This window comes from Hyposmocoma kahamanoa, unplaced genomic scaffold (assembly GCF_003589595.1).
Source record: "Hyposmocoma kahamanoa isolate Upper Pololo Valley unplaced genomic scaffold, ASM358959v1 160, whole genome shotgun sequence".
Classification (NCBI taxonomy): domain Eukaryota; kingdom Metazoa; phylum Arthropoda; class Insecta; order Lepidoptera; family Cosmopterigidae; genus Hyposmocoma; species Hyposmocoma kahamanoa.
In genome coordinates this window covers 2440639-2459800 of record NW_020653575.1, presented here as the reverse complement: position 1 = coordinate 2459800, position 19162 = coordinate 2440639, and the positions used below count along the sequence as shown (strand labels likewise).

Genomic DNA, 19162 nt, shown 5'->3' with positions numbered 1-19162 from the left:
TATTCGTAACAACTGAAGGCATTCTGTAGTAACGCTAATAGAATACAATTTTGTAAGAGAAAATTTATGTAAGTTTCGCGCTGTCTGCCTAATTTCCGTAGCATTTGTTATTATTTGAGTATTCGAGTACATCATCGTGAAATATTATTTATTATTAGAATATTGTTACTTGAAATGTTATTTAATATTCAAGTATATTATCGTAAAATATTCGAGTATATTATTGTGAAATATTATATAGTATTCGAGTAAAATATTATAAATATGAATAAATATTTCACGATAATATACTCGACAACTTAAATAGCAAAAATCGCCACGGAAATCAGGCAGAGTACACTAAACACCATTATGGCCCAAATCCGACTTAACAAACGAACCAGACAGACAAGTAATTTTGCACAGAAATATATTTTTTTTACTCGAAGCGGAAACGGGATAAAAACAGATTAGGTTCTTTGATGCTGTTGTTATCCAATTTGGTGTTGTTAGGCGGTTATAGCTCAGCGGGAGGACGGTTGCTTCTCAATTGTGAGATCGATGGTTCGAATCCGTGTGACAGCATGCATCTATGCCTTTTAATTTTTAAGTTATGCGTATTTGAGAATGAAAGTGAAAGCAACCCCTTTCAGTAATGGCAAAGGAGAATATTGCGTTGAAATATGCAAGAAGGTCTCAGGTCAGGTATCAAAGGTCTACAACCCTTAGAAAGCGTGTGAAGTCTCCAACCCGCAAAGGATCAGCGTGGTGGACTAATTGCGTAAATACTCTTTTTAAAGGAGACCAGTGCTGACGATGATGTCGTTGACAAATATCAAAAGTTTACATTCAACAACCTTGCCACAATCTAACAATATGGTTTACCTATTTATACCATATTTTAGTAGCAGTAGAGCTTCTTGTAAAATAGTTCGTCCAAGGAAGTACTACCTTACTTATTTCTGCCGCCAAGCAGTAATGTGAGAGTTACTGCGTTCCGGTTTTGAAGGGCTTTACACACGACTTGTCAACTTATGTCTCAGGGTAACATGCGCAGTGGCAGTGCCCCTCAGATCTTTGCTATTTAAAGCTCTCAATGGCACTGCAACTGTTATGGACAGGCGTGTAGCTTACCACCAGCCGCACGACTTGTCCCATCACTCGATATTATAAAAAAAACCCTGTAACAGATATTGTATCCTAATACGTGCGTCAAGATGTAGCATGTTCCACGGAGGGGCGTAAACAAGAGTTTGACATTAACACACTCTACATGACCATCAAATCCCCTGAACTCGCCTAGAAAACTGGAACAGTTTCCAGCGTACCACTTAAGTGACCATATAACTATCACTATAGAAACAGAAAAAACCTCGAACACCAGGTTTCATCATCACTCAAGAGCCAGCCACCGCCAGGTAAAATCTGCGATAGACCGTGCAGAAATCTTTAAAACGACTTAGCACTCAGGTTGACTAGCTGTTGGGACAAGATGTGTAAATGGGGGTTCAGGGATGCTAGACTAATCCGATGTGACTGTGGTACCCCAACGCAGTCCGTGCAACATTTAATGTTGTGCCCCTTGTGCCATAGTACCTATTATGAGGGAAGAACTCTACGCGGCCATGGATAGCGTAGTCAAGGTGGCAGAATACTATTCAAAGTCAATATAGTCCTAAAATATAAGGACTATCAATACGATAAGAAGAAAGAGAAGCTACGATCTCAGACAAATCGAATTTATATAAAATGTCATACCATCGTCTTTGAAATTAATTTGGAAAAAACCGGCTATAACCAGTTGACATGTCCATGATAAGGTTCTATCCGAGTACAGAACCGATACCATATAGAGTAATGATTGTTATCTGTAAATTAGTATACTAGTGCCGTCCTTACACCAAACTTATAATGATATCCGTAGTTCGTGAGTAGAAAAAAAATAACAGTAAATTAAACGTCACATCTGCGTAATCTACTTCTTCTGATCTTTGATAGTTTTTATACCTGAGGCTTAAGGATGTACGGGTCCTGTTAATACAAGATGGCATTATGACGATATTACACAACCAATTTGCACTATGAGTGGGTCATATCAACTTTCCGGATAATTGCTCTTCCTACGCACAACATTGGTGATAGACGTCTCGAGTAGTAATTAGTGTGAAAGCTTGATATAGGTATAATGTACATAATACATTTAAGTGATGTTGATGATTTAACAAAGGGTTGCGAGCTCTAAAGTATGTATTTGACCGTATTATACCAATGTATTACATAAAAATTGTATAAAGATAATGATCCAAGCTTAATTAGCATGAAATAAAATATTTTGACGACCTCGGTTTTTCCTGGGTGAATTCCGTAGCTCTTATACGGTAACCTATCACAAACTCGCATATATTTTTCCGAAATAACGTTAGTTCGAATTTTCATTATCCCGAAAAGCGAATTATAACGAAACCGTTGTTCTTTCGGGATATGTCGGATGTTTATCGCAGACACGATTAGGTACGATAAGGTTAGGTTAGGTTAGGTTAAGTTAGATTTCCCCCCCGAAGGGGTTCCCGCCTTGTCGTGGCGGGGGGGGCTCTAGTAGCCGATTTCATCCCACGGTGAAGCTAAGATGAACCCACGGGGCCGGCCGATGGTGGTAGGCTGGCCCGAGGAGGAGGACGTTCCGCGCGGGGCTCGTCTGGTCAGCGGAACCGCGCGGATGCGCGAGGAGGAGGGTCGCGGGGGGAGAGACGTGTCGGTGTGTCGTTGCCGCTCGTCCTGTCCTCCGCGACCCTGGTGGGGCTGCACCGCTTTCAATGATGCAGTGGCAGCGGGGCCGCGGGGGAAGAGACGTGTCGGTGTGTCGTTGCCGCTCGTCCTATCCTCCGCGGCCGAACGTGGGCGGTTGGCCCGTGGTGGGCGCTCCAAGGGACTCTCTTCGGAGAGTCCGCGCGTAAGCGCGTTAGGTGTTGCGGCGGAGCCTGCCATCAGATCCGCCGCGGGGGCTGGAGGAGCAGCCACTACACTGCACAGTTGAGAGGATGCTGTCCTGGCCCCCCATGGCCCCTGGGTAGCGGACTCGGGGGAGTTCGTTGCCCAGCATAAAGGGGCCCGGGATGGAAGGCTCGTCTGGTGTTCGGCGAGCTTCACATTCGGAGTCGGGGGACCGATGTGTCTCCCTTCTCGGGGAGGGGCTGCGCAGGGCGCGGCCAGCCGCTGGTGGGGGCGCGGACGAGTGAAACAGCGTACCCGTACCCCCACCTACAGCGGAGAGGAGGAACACTCCGGGGGTTTAGTGCGGTCGGGCTGCTCCACTTCAGGGTTCAGCCCAGTCCCACATAACCCCGGCTCTGCCCCCGCGGGACCGGGGTATCTGTAAGCAGATTCCCCCGGATTAACATAAAAACAAAAGGTTAAGTTAGATTTAAAAGAAAAAAACATTTTCCTCTCAAAATTACCTTCGAGGTTATGAAAATTCGAGCAAACGTTATTCTGGAAAATGTCATTTCGGACTTCTGATAGGTAACCCTTTTATACTCCTACTCATAGTACAGGAATTTTCCTAACATGAAACCATAATATAAACACAATTAGTGTGGTTATCTGACACATTATTACAATTACATTATGTAATAGTGCTTAGTTTAAGTAACTGAGTTTCACTTATTTAAGTCGAATTTTTAAAGTACGCGAAGCCATTGAGGTTGGTCGTCATTCGAATTTCAATCGTGATAGTGGATGGTCGTTACCCCCCAGCTGGAAAACAGTGTTAGGTACTACGTCAGTAAATAGTGTAAACGAGACTTTAGAAAGTGACGTTGTTAGTGTAATGCAATCCTGCGTATGACTTTAATAAAAATGAAGCAAACGAGGGTAGTTTCTCGCCGACGCCGCCTGCGCCCGCAGCCGTACTGAGTGATCGGGCTGTCGGGGCTTTGGCGCGCAGTTTCCGTCGAGTCACCGCCGCGGAATCTCATGATTAAGGACCACGAATTGAGTTGAAACAGGTCAAGCATAAAATCGACTTATATATGTGAGTTAACCGTTATTTTAGTTAATATGTCTGAGTCTCACGGTGGTTTTCTATTTAAAACGTAAGAAATTTTGCTTACGGATTCCTAACAGTAAAAGTATCTAGTGTCTATAAAATGACAACAACCACATTTATATTGCTTTGACGTCGATTTTTCATGATGATGATATTTCAAGCTTTACATAACTTAAAATCTTCCCATTAAAAAGTTTTAAATATACCTGGATAATACTAGTTTTCCCGACCGCGGGCGCCCCCAGCAGCACGACTTTGATGAGATCGAGGCTATCCGGGCTCGGTTCCACACTGGGCGCGCCCCCCACTGCCATGGTGCCCCCTCCGCCTCTCTCCAAATAGTCCAAGTCCAATTCTGGAACAAGTTATAAGATTAAGTGTAATGAGAACAGACGTAACAAGTATACAGTTACTGCCTAATTTTTCTTACAATTTTTATTTTTTACGTATATTAGCGCGTATATCTGCGTAGCAGTGGGATACATCAAGCCAATTGTAATATTAACGTTACATATTATTTATATTTCACGATACTATATTCGTAACACTGCTGAACATAGGCCTCCCCCATAGAACGCCGCAACGACCAGTCCCGCGTAGCTCGCATTTTTTTTATGATACCAAGGACGGGATGAAGAAGTCGTGGGCCTGGTAGTAAGCGACACGCCTGTCCATAACAGTTGCAGTGGCACTCAGAGCTTTAAATTGCAAAGATCCAAGGGACACTGCCACTACCACCGTCCGAAACTCATTGTCCCAAATATATGAAATAACTAACTGATAGGTCTAGAAACTTATTCCTCTGGTATTTACTAGTTGCAAGAATGCTCTATTAAAAACCAAACACAAAGAATGGGCTCAGTCAGTAGAGCGATAGCCAGGGTACCTATGGTGAGATCACTGGTTCGAGTTCAACCGGATCAAAGGAATTTTTCTTTAAATTTGTTCGATTTTTGTATTAATAATACCAACAAATTAGACAAAAGAATATTGTGTTAGTAAAACATTCTGATATTGTTAAAACAAAAATGATGTTTTCCTGTATCCCGAATTCAAATGGAAATCAACACATATGAAAGATTTTCTGAGGCAGCAAATTATAAGGTTCATTTATTGGATACTGTTCAGACGACGGAAGATTCCCGCGTTCATTTTCAGTTTTTCAATATCTACTCAAGTTGTAAAATAGTTATTAATTTTGAAGCTCACGATATTAATTAAGCTCGTGTTTGCAATCTAACAACAAAGGTATTGAAAATACAACGTTAAATATTCAGGTACTACAGGCTTTGATAAAATAAATTGATACCATTAATGAAATGAAACAATATAGACACTGTGCTTTATGTTTATGTTTACGTTGCACTAAGCAAATTGTGACTAGATTTTAAACTCGTTGTGTTGAATATTTTGTTCAATAGCATAGGTAGAAAAACTTAAGTGTTCTCTATCAACTATGGTTCTACACTTCCATTAAAATGCCTACATATTTGCTCGATTGGTGATCGACTCATGTGATCGAACAGAACAAGTAAATGTGAAACAAAGATCGACAGCGTGTTTTTCTGTGCATGGAATTTAAATTAGGCACGTGCCTATAAATTTGTTCGATTTTAATCCTGATTACTTATCAATCTGTTACTGTAAATCTGTTAATAACGATCATCAGAACTCGAGCAAATCTGTACACACCTTATGTGTGCGCGATAATATGCTCTCGCCTGCAGAGATGACTCGCGTGACGTCAGACATAAAAGTATAGGTTATAGAGCAATTATTTTTTACACAATTTATTGCTTACAGACAGTGTAGATTGTCTGCCAAGTAGCCAGTACACATTTCTATAACGTATGTCTAGTTCTTCTCGTTTTTTTTGACGTGGGCTTTCCAGTGAAGTTTGACGTCAAGCATCATGCCAAGTCTATATGTACTGACTTCGTTTCGTTGAGCTTAATGAGCCATATATTAGTCAATTCGTAGAATATATTCAAATAATGCTGTACTTTCTCTGTCGTTTCATTATGGATGCTTCCAACAGCTATTATTGCTGTATCATCAGCGAAGTTAATAAGGTGCTATTTTCTAGATCTGGAATATCATTAGTTTATAGCAAGTAAAGAATAGGGGCCTAGTACACTTCCTTGAGGTACTCCAGCTTCGATTTTCTTCAGTTCCGTTCGAATATGCTCTCCCCTGCAGAGATGACTCGCGTGACGTCAGACAAAAGTATAGATTATTGAGCAGTTCCTTGTTGTTTGCTTTATTTCACACGCTATTCTAGCCACTCTTACATCTAAGTAAAATGTAAAATACACGGGAGTAGACAAATTTTTGTCTATCGATTATAACGCTATAACAGAATCCCCGGTGCTCATTTTTACTCCTGTAGTGATAACTCGTGAGACGTCATTTTTGAGATTGAATTGAAAGCTTGAACTCAATGACGAACTTGAACGAACTGAAGCTTGAACGATGAACTTGAATGAGCTGAAGCTTGGACTGGAGAAGTAATTAAAGCGTTTTTATGTTTCACAAGTAAATCCTTGAGGTGGATAAGGCACCCATATCAAAGTCCGAATTTATATAACATTCATGTTAACTCGACGGCTATCTCTGTGGTGGATGTTTAACTAATCACTTAGACACATTTGGTTACCGTCACAAGATACCAATTTCAAACAGAAAACTACCGCGAGACTCAGACCTAAACTAACGACTAACTCGCGTATTTAAGTCGAATTTTTGCTCGACACTGAAAAACAATGTTAGATACTACGTCAGTAGTTAGTGTGGATGAGACTTTGGAAAGTGTCATTGTTGGTGTAGTGTGCTATCTCCCGTAAGAATTTAATAAAAATTAAGAAAACGGTAGGTAGGTAGGGTAGTTGCTCGCCGCCACCGCCTGCACCCGCACCCGTACTGAATAATCGAGCTCTCAAGGGTTTGACGCGCAGTTTCCGTCGAGTCACCGCCGCGGAATCTCATGCTTAAGGACCATGGACTAGTTCAAAACCTGTCGAGTGAAATTGCGACTTAAATACGTAAGTTATCCGTTAGTTCAGTCCACAAGATATTATAGGATACTGGGTTGCTGTGATCAATAACGGCAATCGTACTGGTTGCTACATCTGGGCACTGGTATTAGTTTCATACTTTAATTCCTGAGTATTCTATAAGTGTCACAATGGATATCGATGAAGAATCATTTTTATTTACTTATTGTGCTGATTACATGTAGGCGTAAACGTCGTCACCGTCAATACCTATACACAAATCAACCATGTCAGCAGCAGTTTCTACTTGTTTGCATCGAACACTATTGGTAGCCGGTGTGTGTCAAGTGGAAGCAATTGAAAACACCAATGTCTGTGTCTACGCAAACAGTTTTAGCCTAGCTTTAACTAAAGAAAAGGCTCGGTCCACATAATTCATTTACAAGTAGAAACTAAAAGGCTGTAAAGTACAATCAGTATAAGACACTCCCTGTTAAACAATCCAGACAACATTTACCCCAAAAGGGCCTTTATACGTATACCTATATGATTGAACAGTAATTTACATGAAGTTTGAGTTCTATATGGTGATATATGGGAACGTCCTTTCGTTTTTCATGGGAGTGATTTCGAAACGAATGAACGTAAGAATAGTGAAGGATAAGAAAATTCGAGAACGATTCAGAATTTTAAAAGTAAATGGCCAGGAACCAGTAAAGACGGTAATAAATGATGAAGAGAAGAGAGGGTAATAATAAACAGGTAGGATGACAATGAAGGAGGTCAGCATCGTTACACAGTGGTCGATGTATGAAATAAAATATTCACTGGAACCGGTAGGACGTATCGAACATACGACAGTAAAGGGTCTACGTTTGCGCGGTGGGTTAGAGGTTCAAAATGATATTGGCTTTTCACTGATACGATTCAAATATAATTATTTATGTGTGATATAAAAAATATATCGGCGTGGCGTTTCTCTGACCCGACCTCAATATAAATTTTATTATCTACATCATATTATATATGGATATGCAGTCAATACTATTTTTAATGAGTACGAGCAAGAATAGTTATTTTTGATACAAGTGCGGAAAGTTAGTCATTATTCACGAGTCTCGAGGCATCTTGGCCCGAGCCAGAGGCGAGGGTCAAGACTCGAGACAAGTGAAAATGACAAATCCGCATGTGTATCAAACAACGTTTTTTAACACATTTGATAAATTTTTAATAAAAACCTACATTGAAAGTAAAATAAAACAGTATTTAAAAAAAACCTCATTTTATTCCTTTGTCAATAACAAAATCAAATCGTAAAAAAAGTTAATGAAAAAGGCGGGAATGTAAACGATGAAAAAAAAATCATTAAAAAAATTAGTACTTTTTTGGCTGACTTTTTTCAATATGGCAACTGTTGCCAGTATTCAGCCACATTAAAATTACTATTTTATATTACTTTATTTTCTACATAATCGCTACTAAGGAGCATTTACTTCATAGGTGTAAAAATGCGGTCTCTCCATAGACATAGTATAGTAATGACGAATGACTTACGTCACAAAGCACATAAATATGAAATAAATATACAATCTCTTTAGTTCTATGTTTAAGACTTAAAACAACAGTAAATTTAAAAAAAACTGGAAAAGTAAAAAGCACTAGTGCGAGAAATCCAACTTTCCGCACGATTTGTTGTGCGAAAAATACCACGTTTTGAGCAACTGTATTAAAAATATATTTTTTTAACGACTTCAAAAAAGGACTTCTCAATTCGATTTTTTTTACGCATGTAACGCGATTACTCCAATATTTGTTAACCGATTTTGATGATTTTTTTTGTTGGATTTTTTTTGGGTCCGGTGTTAATCCCATTGAAGAAAATATTTCACCTCTAAGGGTGGCAAACTACGAGATGAATCCGGTTTCACGCACTTTCCGGTAATCAATTTCAATAAAACTTGGCAAATAGTTGTAATTCCATGACTTAGTCGGCTTTTTTTTTATAAAAAGTTATTATGATACTATGTGACCGGGACAAACAAGTCGTGCGCCTGATGGTGAGCTAAACATCTGTCTAGAGCAGTTCTAGTGCCACTCAGAGCTTTAAATCGCAAAGATGGGGCACTGCCACTGCGCCCGTCACCCTCAGACATGAGTCGATAAATCACTTGTGCTTGTAATTTCACTAATCCGGAGCGCTGTAATGCTCATTTTACTGCTTGACGGCAGATATAGGTAAGGTTGTAGTACTTCCCTGGTCGAACTCTTTTACAAGAAGCTCTACTGCGAGTAAAGTGAGTGATGTAAATACAGACACTTATATTTTCTTTTTATTATTAGCCTGCAATACTGTCCTACTTCTGGGCAAAGGCCTCTCTCTTGGGCTTCCAACTCTTTCTATCGCTCTTCAATCATCACTCAAGAACGGGTCTTTATTTAATTTATTTAACACCATTATCGTCGTTGTATTTAGATAATATTTTGTGTTTATTAATATTTTTAACCGACTTCAAAAAAAGTTGTTCTCAATTCGCAATTACGCAGTAACTCCGATATTTGTGAACCGATTTTGATAATTCTCTTCTATTGTTGAAAAGAAGGTAACTCAGTAGTGGTCCATTTTGAAATTTGAAGAAAATGTTACAGTAACGGTGGCAAATTCGGTAATGTTCGGTTCGGTTCGGTAATGTTCGGTTAATGGGATTTCACCCATTTTTCGTTATTTAGTTTTTTATAACATCAAGTGACGAGATCAACGAATCTTCTTGCACCTGATGGTAAACTACACCCGTGTCCATAACAGTTACAGTGCCACTCAGAGTTTTAAATTGCAAAGATCTGAGCGGCATTAGCACTGCGCCTGTCACCCTGAGACATAAGTGGACATGTCCCATGTGCCTGTAATTTCACCAGCACCCTTACCCTTCATTACACAGTAATGCTGACATTACTGCTTGGCGGCAGAAATAATTAAGGGGCAGCACTACTCTGGACGAACTCTTTCACAAGGAGCTCTACTGCTACTAATTGATTCCAATAAAACAACAAATAAATGTCATTCCACAAACTTTTAAAATAATTTAAAAAAATTATTTAATTATACTAGTTTACATTTATTATTATTGTTTATATTAGTGACGATCATTATTATCCCTTGGCATTATATTTTAAATTATAATATTGTGACATTGATGCTGAAATAAATGAAATTGATGTCTTCATTTCACACCATCACAAAATTTACTCATATTAAGTAATCACTTTTTACTTTACTCTGTTTTTTTAGTTAGCAACTCATTGCTTAGCCTATTCTTAATACTATTAGGTGATGGAGCATCAACAATCTCTCTAAGTGCGCAAAACGCATTTACTGACATTGCATATTATTGTTATAGAATTTTCTGGCACGAGAATTCTTACATGGGTTGAGAATGTATGAAAAAATGGGTCAGCTATTTGGGTTGATTGAAGAATTACATTTTTGCTTGATTGATCAGACCTAAATGCTTAGACTTTGCGTGTTCGCTCATATTTTACATTATGTTTATTATTTGCTAACATTGTTTCGTTCTATTATCTTCGTTGTAGTGGTGCAAGAATTCACCCTGAGTCCGTTGGGTCTCAGTACCTTTTTTTTCTATAAAAAGACGTAAAAAAATCAATGGACAGAGTGGAAGACCAAAGGTTGGTTACCTTCTCCGCCGTATTAGCAAGCATAACATAAGAAATAACGCTACCAGAATTTTGAGGACCCTGTCATGTGAAACCAGTTTTATTCATTATAAATAGCATTAAGAATGTTTGCACAGGCATGTACAGAGTTACGCAATCATGCGTAAAAAGACGGCGTCACTACTCTGCAGGTTGCAGGCTAACGCCAACTCCATACTGATGACCGTGCCGGGGTAATATGATAATGCGCCATTTCCTTCAGGTGCTACAAGCAAAAGGTGTTTGTAAGAAAACGAATTTTTGACAAACACCATTAGATATTACAATAATTATGTTAATGTTTTTTTCTTTTTACTAACATAGCCACTAAGAAAACTGTAACTAAGCAATTTATGGACCCCGTTGTCTGAATAAATGATAAAATTAAAGTAATAAATAAAATAAATGATATAATAATTAAACTATTAGTGTAGGTATGTCAAGGGAGTTGCCACACTTATCAACATGAAATCATATGGTTTAGAACATAATCTCAGTACAGAGTATTCCTCCCTAGTTTTCTACCATTAGTGGTGGAATATTTTCAAATTTAAATTGAACAACTACTGAGGTACTCACTTTCCAACAAAAAAAGAATCATCAAAATCGGTTCACAAATGAGTTATCGCGTAACATACATACAAAAAAATACATACAGTCGAGTGAAGAGCCTCCTCCTTTTTTTGAAGTCGGTAAGGACAAAAAAGACCTAATACATTTGGCTTCCGCTCGGATCGCCGAAACGCATGTCTCTTTCTGCCTCTAGCCGATTTAACCCTTTGGATCTTTATAAATACAATGTTTAACAATCATATGGTTAATTTAGACATAGACTGTAGCCTCTTTTTCTCATCTTCCTGTCGTTATCTCACGCTAGGTGAAGTTGGAACAACATATATTTTTCTTCCATTCTCCCATATCAGCCAATCAAAGGCAAAGAATCATTTATTCCATAGGTAAAACAAATTTACACTTGAAAATGCCACATTTAAGCTACTGCTTGTTCACTACGCTACCTTCCTTGAGAAAAACAGGCATGAAACTCTAGGGATTGCTCTTTTCAAATAAACTTAAAAGCTATGAAATACACTTTGAATCAAATTTTTGTGAAATCTGGAGCCATGTCGTCTTTCCATACATCTATAACTAACACGTATAGTGTTCAATTTCATAATATGACTTTTCAATGAAAATATTTTTAATGTAGTTTTTAAATTTAGGAAATGATAAGCTTAATATGTGCTCCGGAATATTATCGTAAAAACGTATACAGTTTCCCATAAAAGAGTCATTTACCTTGGTTAAACGAAATCGTGGTACTAAGAGTTTGGACTTAGCTCTAAGGTTAATATTATGGATATCTTCTTTCTTATAGAAATTATGTGTATTTTAGGGACATATAAAATATTTGTGTAAATGTACTGTGATGATACTCTCCTTAAACTTTTCTCTAAGAGAAACCCGAGAGCCTAAACGGTACACAGAACGCTCGTTTTTGCAATACAAATATGGTTTGAATGTCTGCCGCTTTACCCGACATGAGAATCCCGTAGGACATTATACTATGGAAGTAACTAGAGTAAACTAGTCTAGCAGTAATCCGTCATTTCCATACTCACACCTTTCTTTTTCCTCTCACCTTTTTATCACCCTCTTTACTGGTTCCTGGCCACTTACTTTTAAAATTTTGAACCGTTCTCGAATCCCTTTTTCTTCACTATTCTTACTTTGCTTCTCACCGTCATCACTCCCATCAAAACTCGCGAAACGAGAGGTTGTGTTTATACATCATCTTCATGTACTAATAATAATATATTATATATTAGAAATATTAGACAACATAACATACGTTGCTCTGGTCCCAAAGTACCACAAACACCCCGACCCGAGACGATTTAGAAAAGTTAGTTTCTATATTAATCTAATCGGGGATCGAACCCAGAACCTCAGATATGTCGACACCATGAAAACTAGCGTGCCACTCGACCACTGAGGTCGTCTGTAAGACTCAAACTTCGCGTGATTTACTGTTTTAAAACTCAAGAAAAACATAGTGTGAGACGCCCTGCGGCAAGATGGACGGACGACCTGAGCAATGGGGCCGGCAGTGGCTGGATACGAGCGACACAATACCGAGAAAGTTGGCGTACTCTAGGGGAGGCTTATGTCCACAGTGGTTGTGTATAAGCTGATGACGATGATTTTAAACTATATACTTGTAAATAAATTATGTGATCTTCCTTTTCTTTTCTTTCGGTAAGGTTAGGCCTATTCCCAAATTTGTGCCCAGGTAATTGGCATGCCTGTATCGAACATGGTTATTTGTGTCTTAAGCCAAAATGCGGCCAGGTTATTTGAAACGCTTGTGCCAATATATCCCATTGCCTCTATGAGAAAGGAAGTGGCGCAAAGCATAATGTAGTAATGGAATTTCTCGGTTCCCTACATTTTTCCTCTCCCACTTTGATGTTATAATTGAATCACTTATGGAAGAGAATGTCCGCTTCTCACTGCGTGGAATGTTTCTAATTATCGCACAATGTAATTAATATAAACGTCTGTGAATATATTATTTTATTTCTGATATGTGATTGATATTATTTTAGGTAATTTATTTAAATTTATTTTTCAAGGGTTATTTTTTCTATTGATATCAAGTGACAGAGCGAACAAGTTGTGCGTCTGGTGTTATACGACACGCCTGTCCGTCGTAGTGCCACTCAGAGTTTAAATCGCAAAGATCTGAGGGACATTGTTACTGCACCTGTCACGCTGAGACATAAATTGACAAGTCCCATGTGCATGTGATTTCACCGGCACCCTCTCCTTTCAAAACCGAAACACGGTAATACATACTGCAGTAATCTGACACTGCTTGGCGGCAGAAATAGGTAAGGTGACACTACTTCCCTGGACGAACTCTGTCACAGGGAGATCTTCTGCTATTAAAAATCGGAAAAGTCGGAAAAAATCTCCGGAGAGACATTATGTGTAGTAATAATATTGTGTAATGTTTGTTTTAGTAGTCAGAAATGTTTTTTAACAGATGATACACGTGCAGCGATAGCTGTGCTATTGCTTGTATATGTATAAAATTTACTAAATACGAATAATTAAATGCTAATATGCCCTTAGTTTTACATGGGAAATTATTTTTTTTCGTTACCCTTTAGTTATATAGGTAAGTAGAAGGCCGGGAAATCCAATATGTCGATGAGTATATCTACCTGGGCCAGTTAGCAAGCTTCGAAAACAGGCAAGATAAGGAAATCGGTCGTCGAATAGAGAACGTCTGGAAGAGCTGGCTCTTGAAGAAGTACTTGAAGGGTAACCTCCTTACGCCAATTCAACGATATATACACACATCAAAAAAAGTTTGCGATCACTTCGAAAAACTGAAATCTTTTTTGTTACTGTAGATTATATTATGATTTTTTCTTCTTTTTAGATTCTTTATTTAAAAATAAATTAGAACATAAAACAATGACCCCGTTCAATTGTTTTTTCATATAAAAAGGCTTTCAGTCCTAGCTTACGCTCATTCAGAAATCTGATTTAGTCAATTATAAGCGATTCAAGATATTTTTCGCGGAAAGTTGTGATTGAAAAAATGCCAAGAGGATTATCTGAGGTTTTACGAGCTAGATTAGTAACTTTGAGGGAAGAAGGATACACCACGAGAGTAATAGCACGCAGACTTGCTATATCCCAATCCTGTGTCGTGGCTACGTTGCAGTGGTATCACGGAATGGGGAATTTAGCTGACCGACCCCGCAGCGGTCGCCCAACTGTTTTGACAGCTGCCCAAAAGCGCTATATTAGATTGCTGGCAGCCCGTGATCCAACAATCAACGCCACTAAAATAAAAGCAGAAGTCAGGGCCGCCTCTGGGCTTGAAGTTAGCACGCAGACCGTTCGCAATTGCTTGCACCAGGCTGGTTTACGAGCACGGAGGTCTTGGCGAGCTCCGCTCAATTCCCGGCAACGTCAACAACGAAGATTGCAGTAGGCTAGACTTCGGCAAAATGAAGAAGGTGAGAACGAAAACATTTGGCAAAACTGTCTCTTCGTTGACGAATCCCGAATCAGCACTCATCCAGATAACCGACGTGTCCGTGTCTGGCGAAGACCAGGCGACCGTGAAAGACAAAGAACTGCCACTGGAACAGTTCAGCAAGGCGGAAAATCGGTGTCCTTTTGAGGTGGCATTATGATTGGAGCTAGAACGCCTTTGATCCCGTATCGGGGCTTCATGACAGCAGACATGTACAAAGCAGTTGCTATTGATGATATCGTCAGACCATTCCGAGTAAACCATGGGTACCAATTTGTACTGGTCGATGATAATGCGCCCGCACATCGAGCTCAACGAGTCAATGCTGCTCTTCAAGAATACGATATCACACGATTAGACTGGCCTGCCGGCTCGCCCGACTTAAACCCAATAGAGCACGCGTGGCATGCTCTTAAACGAGCAGTATGGAACCGTGAGCCACGTCCCCAGACAGTTCCAGAGCTCAGGGAAGCCGCTATTGAAGAATGGGATAGGTTACCCCAGGAAATGCTGGATAACTTGATCCTCAGCATGCCCAGGAGGTATTCGAGCCAGGGGAGGAGTTATTTTATATTGAATTCAAACCTTTTAATAATAAATTGTTGTTTAAGTTTAATTAAACAGTCTTTTTCTTTCTATGAAATTTCTATCACTATTACATTATGATTAATGGCTCAATTTTTTAAAATAAATAATAAAAAATAGCTTTATATTTTAATTTCAAACAGGGTATTCCTATTTAAAGAAAGCATACAACATAGATTTTTTCTTGATAAAGTTAAATTTAAAGAGTTATAGGAGCTTATGCTATTGATCGCAAACTTTTTTTGATGTGTGTACATCCTGCCCGCCCTAACCTACGGTGCACAGACATCGCTGACCTAGTTCCAGAACTCTTAACTCAAGACCTGCCAGATGGAACGCATCAATCTGGGCTTTAATAATAATAATAAATAAATAATTTATTTGGCATCCAAGGCCCACTTGTTACTAAATACAGACATTTTTAAACTTATGACTATTGTTGGTAAATACAGAGATAAAACATAAAAACATTTTATTTCGTTCGAGGCACCGCCGGTTACCCCATCACCTCACCAGAATCCGGACGAAATAGCGAAGCATCGGTGCATAGGGGCTTAGCCGGAAACGTTTTCAGGATGCTGTTAGGACTAGAACGCAGTCTAGAGAGCAGTGAAGCCGTCTTTTTTCGCATCACAGCAAAAAGTTATCTACTCTCGCTTGAACAAACATTGACGATGCGCTACAATGTCGCGGTAGTTCCAACAGCATCCTGAAACCGAACCTTTAAACCAGTGGTACCACATTTGTGGTTCCATTGAAATTTGAAGAAAATATTCGATCTTCTAAGGATAACAAATTAGGGGATGAATCCGGTATATTAGATTTCACCAACTTTCCATTAATTCGATTTCAATAAAACTTTTCGCGGTCGGATTTTTAAGACAAAATTTAAATTTTTGCTGTTCATATCTGTATATTGTATAAAAGTGGTCATTGTATAGATTCATTATTTATTTATTTAATCCACATTGCAGTTATACATTAAAAAGATCTAATAATAAACTTTATTACGGTACATGAACTAGTCGGCGTGTAGCAAGGAGACTTAAAATCTAATTTTAAATTATTATACCTCATATTTAATTCATAAATGATATCGACGTGAACTCTCCGTGAGTTGTGACTTTATTTTTCAGTTAAAAATTAATTTAAAGTACTGTAGGCATGGTTACGCACTAAAACGTCTTTGGAATATGCAATAGAGGCCTGCTCTTTGGTCGGCCGTAAAAATTATTAGTCATTCACTCTTTCTTATTCTAACGCTAATTCTTCTTGTCATGAAATAATAATAAGTAATAAGTGTCCCGCTCCACTTCTCATCATCTTCAACAGCGCGCCGCTAGCATCATCAGGTGTTTGGATCTCGATTACGTTTTTAAAAATTCCTTTTGGATCCAACTCCCGATCTATTTGCACGCCCTGTCTCATCCTAAATGCCATGGTTACGCACTAAAACCTCTTCTTGAAAAATTATATTAGTTATTTTTTTATGTGTTAATGTTATTTTCTTTTTTACTTATTATTGGAATTTTATTATAGATTAAAATAGATCTGTACAATGAACTGTTTCTGTGTATTTCTAATTTAAGTTGATGAAGGATTAGGTTATACTGGCTACGGGGATGGTTGTGTTCCATTTGCATTTATCCAATAATGGCTGTGCTGCCAGTGAACGACCATCAACACGACACTCAATTTTTGTTTGTAGTTGCGTTTTACGTATAAAAATATTCGATTTTATTTTTTATATATTTGTTAGAGTCGATGAAACGAAAATCTGTCTAAAGGTCATCGCTGGTGTGGTGATATATAACCTTACGAATTATTCATATTCGTCAATTGAATACTTACCCAGTATTTTACTCTGTTTGGTACAATTTCCCCTGGCATTGTTGTCGTCCTCTTTATCGTGCTTAGATTGATCAAATCTATTCATTTTTCTGTTCTTATGTACATATATACGAGTACGCTATTTACATACATTATAAACAATATTTTAAAGAAATCTTAACTTCTCTATATTAATAATTTTATGTCTTTTCTGTATATTATTATTGGTGCAAAAATTTCATTTTTACTTTGGTCATTATTTTGTTTCTTATTATTTTTTATTTACCACTTGAATCACTTATATTGTCAACCTTATATTATTGTTATTAAAGTTTAATGGTTAACACATATCGATCGTCTTTTGTTTCTTTCCACGACTTATAAAATCAATTGGAATATTAAATTATAATTAAGGAAAATATTAATAATCGTTACTTAAAAGTGCACATTTTCCAAAAACCAAAATTCACCGATAAATCTATTGTCTGTAAATTAAATAATTGTTTACAACTTCGAGATTTACTCTTATATGGAAATTAACATACAAGTAACAACAAACAAACATATAATATTCACAATTTGTAATATTGAACACTATGCGAGAGAATTAATACAAAACTTTTTAAAAAAATCACGTAAATATTTGCGATAAACGATCACAACACGTGACGCGTCCTTCCCCGTCGAGTTTCGGGCAACAACTGACTATCAACCCCTGAATCTGCGAAGATTGTTCCGAATAATTCTGTTTGTCATTCAAAACGCGTGTCTTGATTCTTTAAACGGGGCCTTTAGATATTGTCAATCGATCAAAATCCACCCGGATAGAGATGGATAGAGATGTTTCAATGGGTTTCAATTTTATATGCAACGGGAGCAAAACGTGGATGGCTATTGTAAATAATAATACCAACAATGATGGCTCTTTGTAGTTCATGGTTATTTTTGTACATGCGAGCGTCATATTTATACCCTACATATTTATATTTATTATAACACGTATCTTGTCAAGAGTGATTATTCAGGAGATGGCAAAACTTTCTATTTATTTTAAATTTCTTATCAAAAAGGAAATGTGACGTCAAAATCAGCCAACAACATTTGCATATACAACGCATTTTTTTGCATTTCAATTAGTTTGTGCTCTAAGATACGAGTTTGAGAAAGTAAGGCGACGATTATTCTGCTAAAATCTAGTTGCAATGCATGTCGATAAAGTGTCAGTGGAATAGCACTGATGGCATTCATTCATTCAATCACCAATAATAATAATAATAAAAGGGTCCTATGAAAATTGAAACCGAGAAACGCCGGAAGTATCTCGACTTGGCGCACGAGATCACCGACGTGTGGGATGTGGCCTCCACTAAAATAATCCCAATTGTTTTGTCCGCAAATGGGTTAATTGCAGTCAACCTTGCTAACAGCTTGAGGCGGTTGGATTTCTGTCGCGTGTCGCTTCCAGCACAGGTGCAGAAGGGTCGGCCGGGTCTTAAACCTGAGTTCCACATCCCGGCCGACTGTGCTATTGGCGAGGAATACCGCCTCTCCCATTTAAAAATTCAAAATTACCTTTTAGGCCTTGGGAGAGGCGAGTGTCTAAAATAGATACAATAATAATAAGACATTTGTTCATAAGCACATTTACAATAAAAAGGTTAACAGTTTCGGAAATGAGGAACCTAGAGCTAATGAAAAGGATGGAGCCTCAGCACTATAATCTGCTTTTCAGGTTCCACCTTCATGCATGGACATACGCTGCTGACAATTATCCATACTAGTGTGCGATGTTGCTACTAAACCTATTATGAAAATTACTATGCATATCTTAATTTTTATCTCGTTTACTTCAACAATTTAGTCTTCAAATTGAATATAAAAAGTTTGTAGATTACATCAACAACATGCCATCGATTTTTATTTATCTTCTAGAATACAATAGAATAGACATTTATTGCAACGCCA

At 38.2% G+C, this 19162-nt stretch overlaps 1 protein-coding gene across 1 annotated transcript in view; it reads right to left on the bottom strand.

The window, feature by feature from the left end:
* The window catches only part of LOC113225453 (ras-like protein family member 10B), a 25757-nt gene extending 8454 nt beyond the window's left edge, over nt 1–17303 (bottom strand). The window contains exons 1-2 of the mRNA XM_026457768.1: nt 17219–17303; nt 4231–4379 (exon numbers count right to left, since the gene is read on the bottom strand). Coding sequence (XP_026313553.1) covers nt 4231–4379; nt 17219–17303 — 234 coding nt within the window. The remainder of the gene's footprint in view (nt 1–4230; nt 4380–17218) is intronic.
* Nucleotides 17304–19162: the final 1859 nt, after the last annotated feature.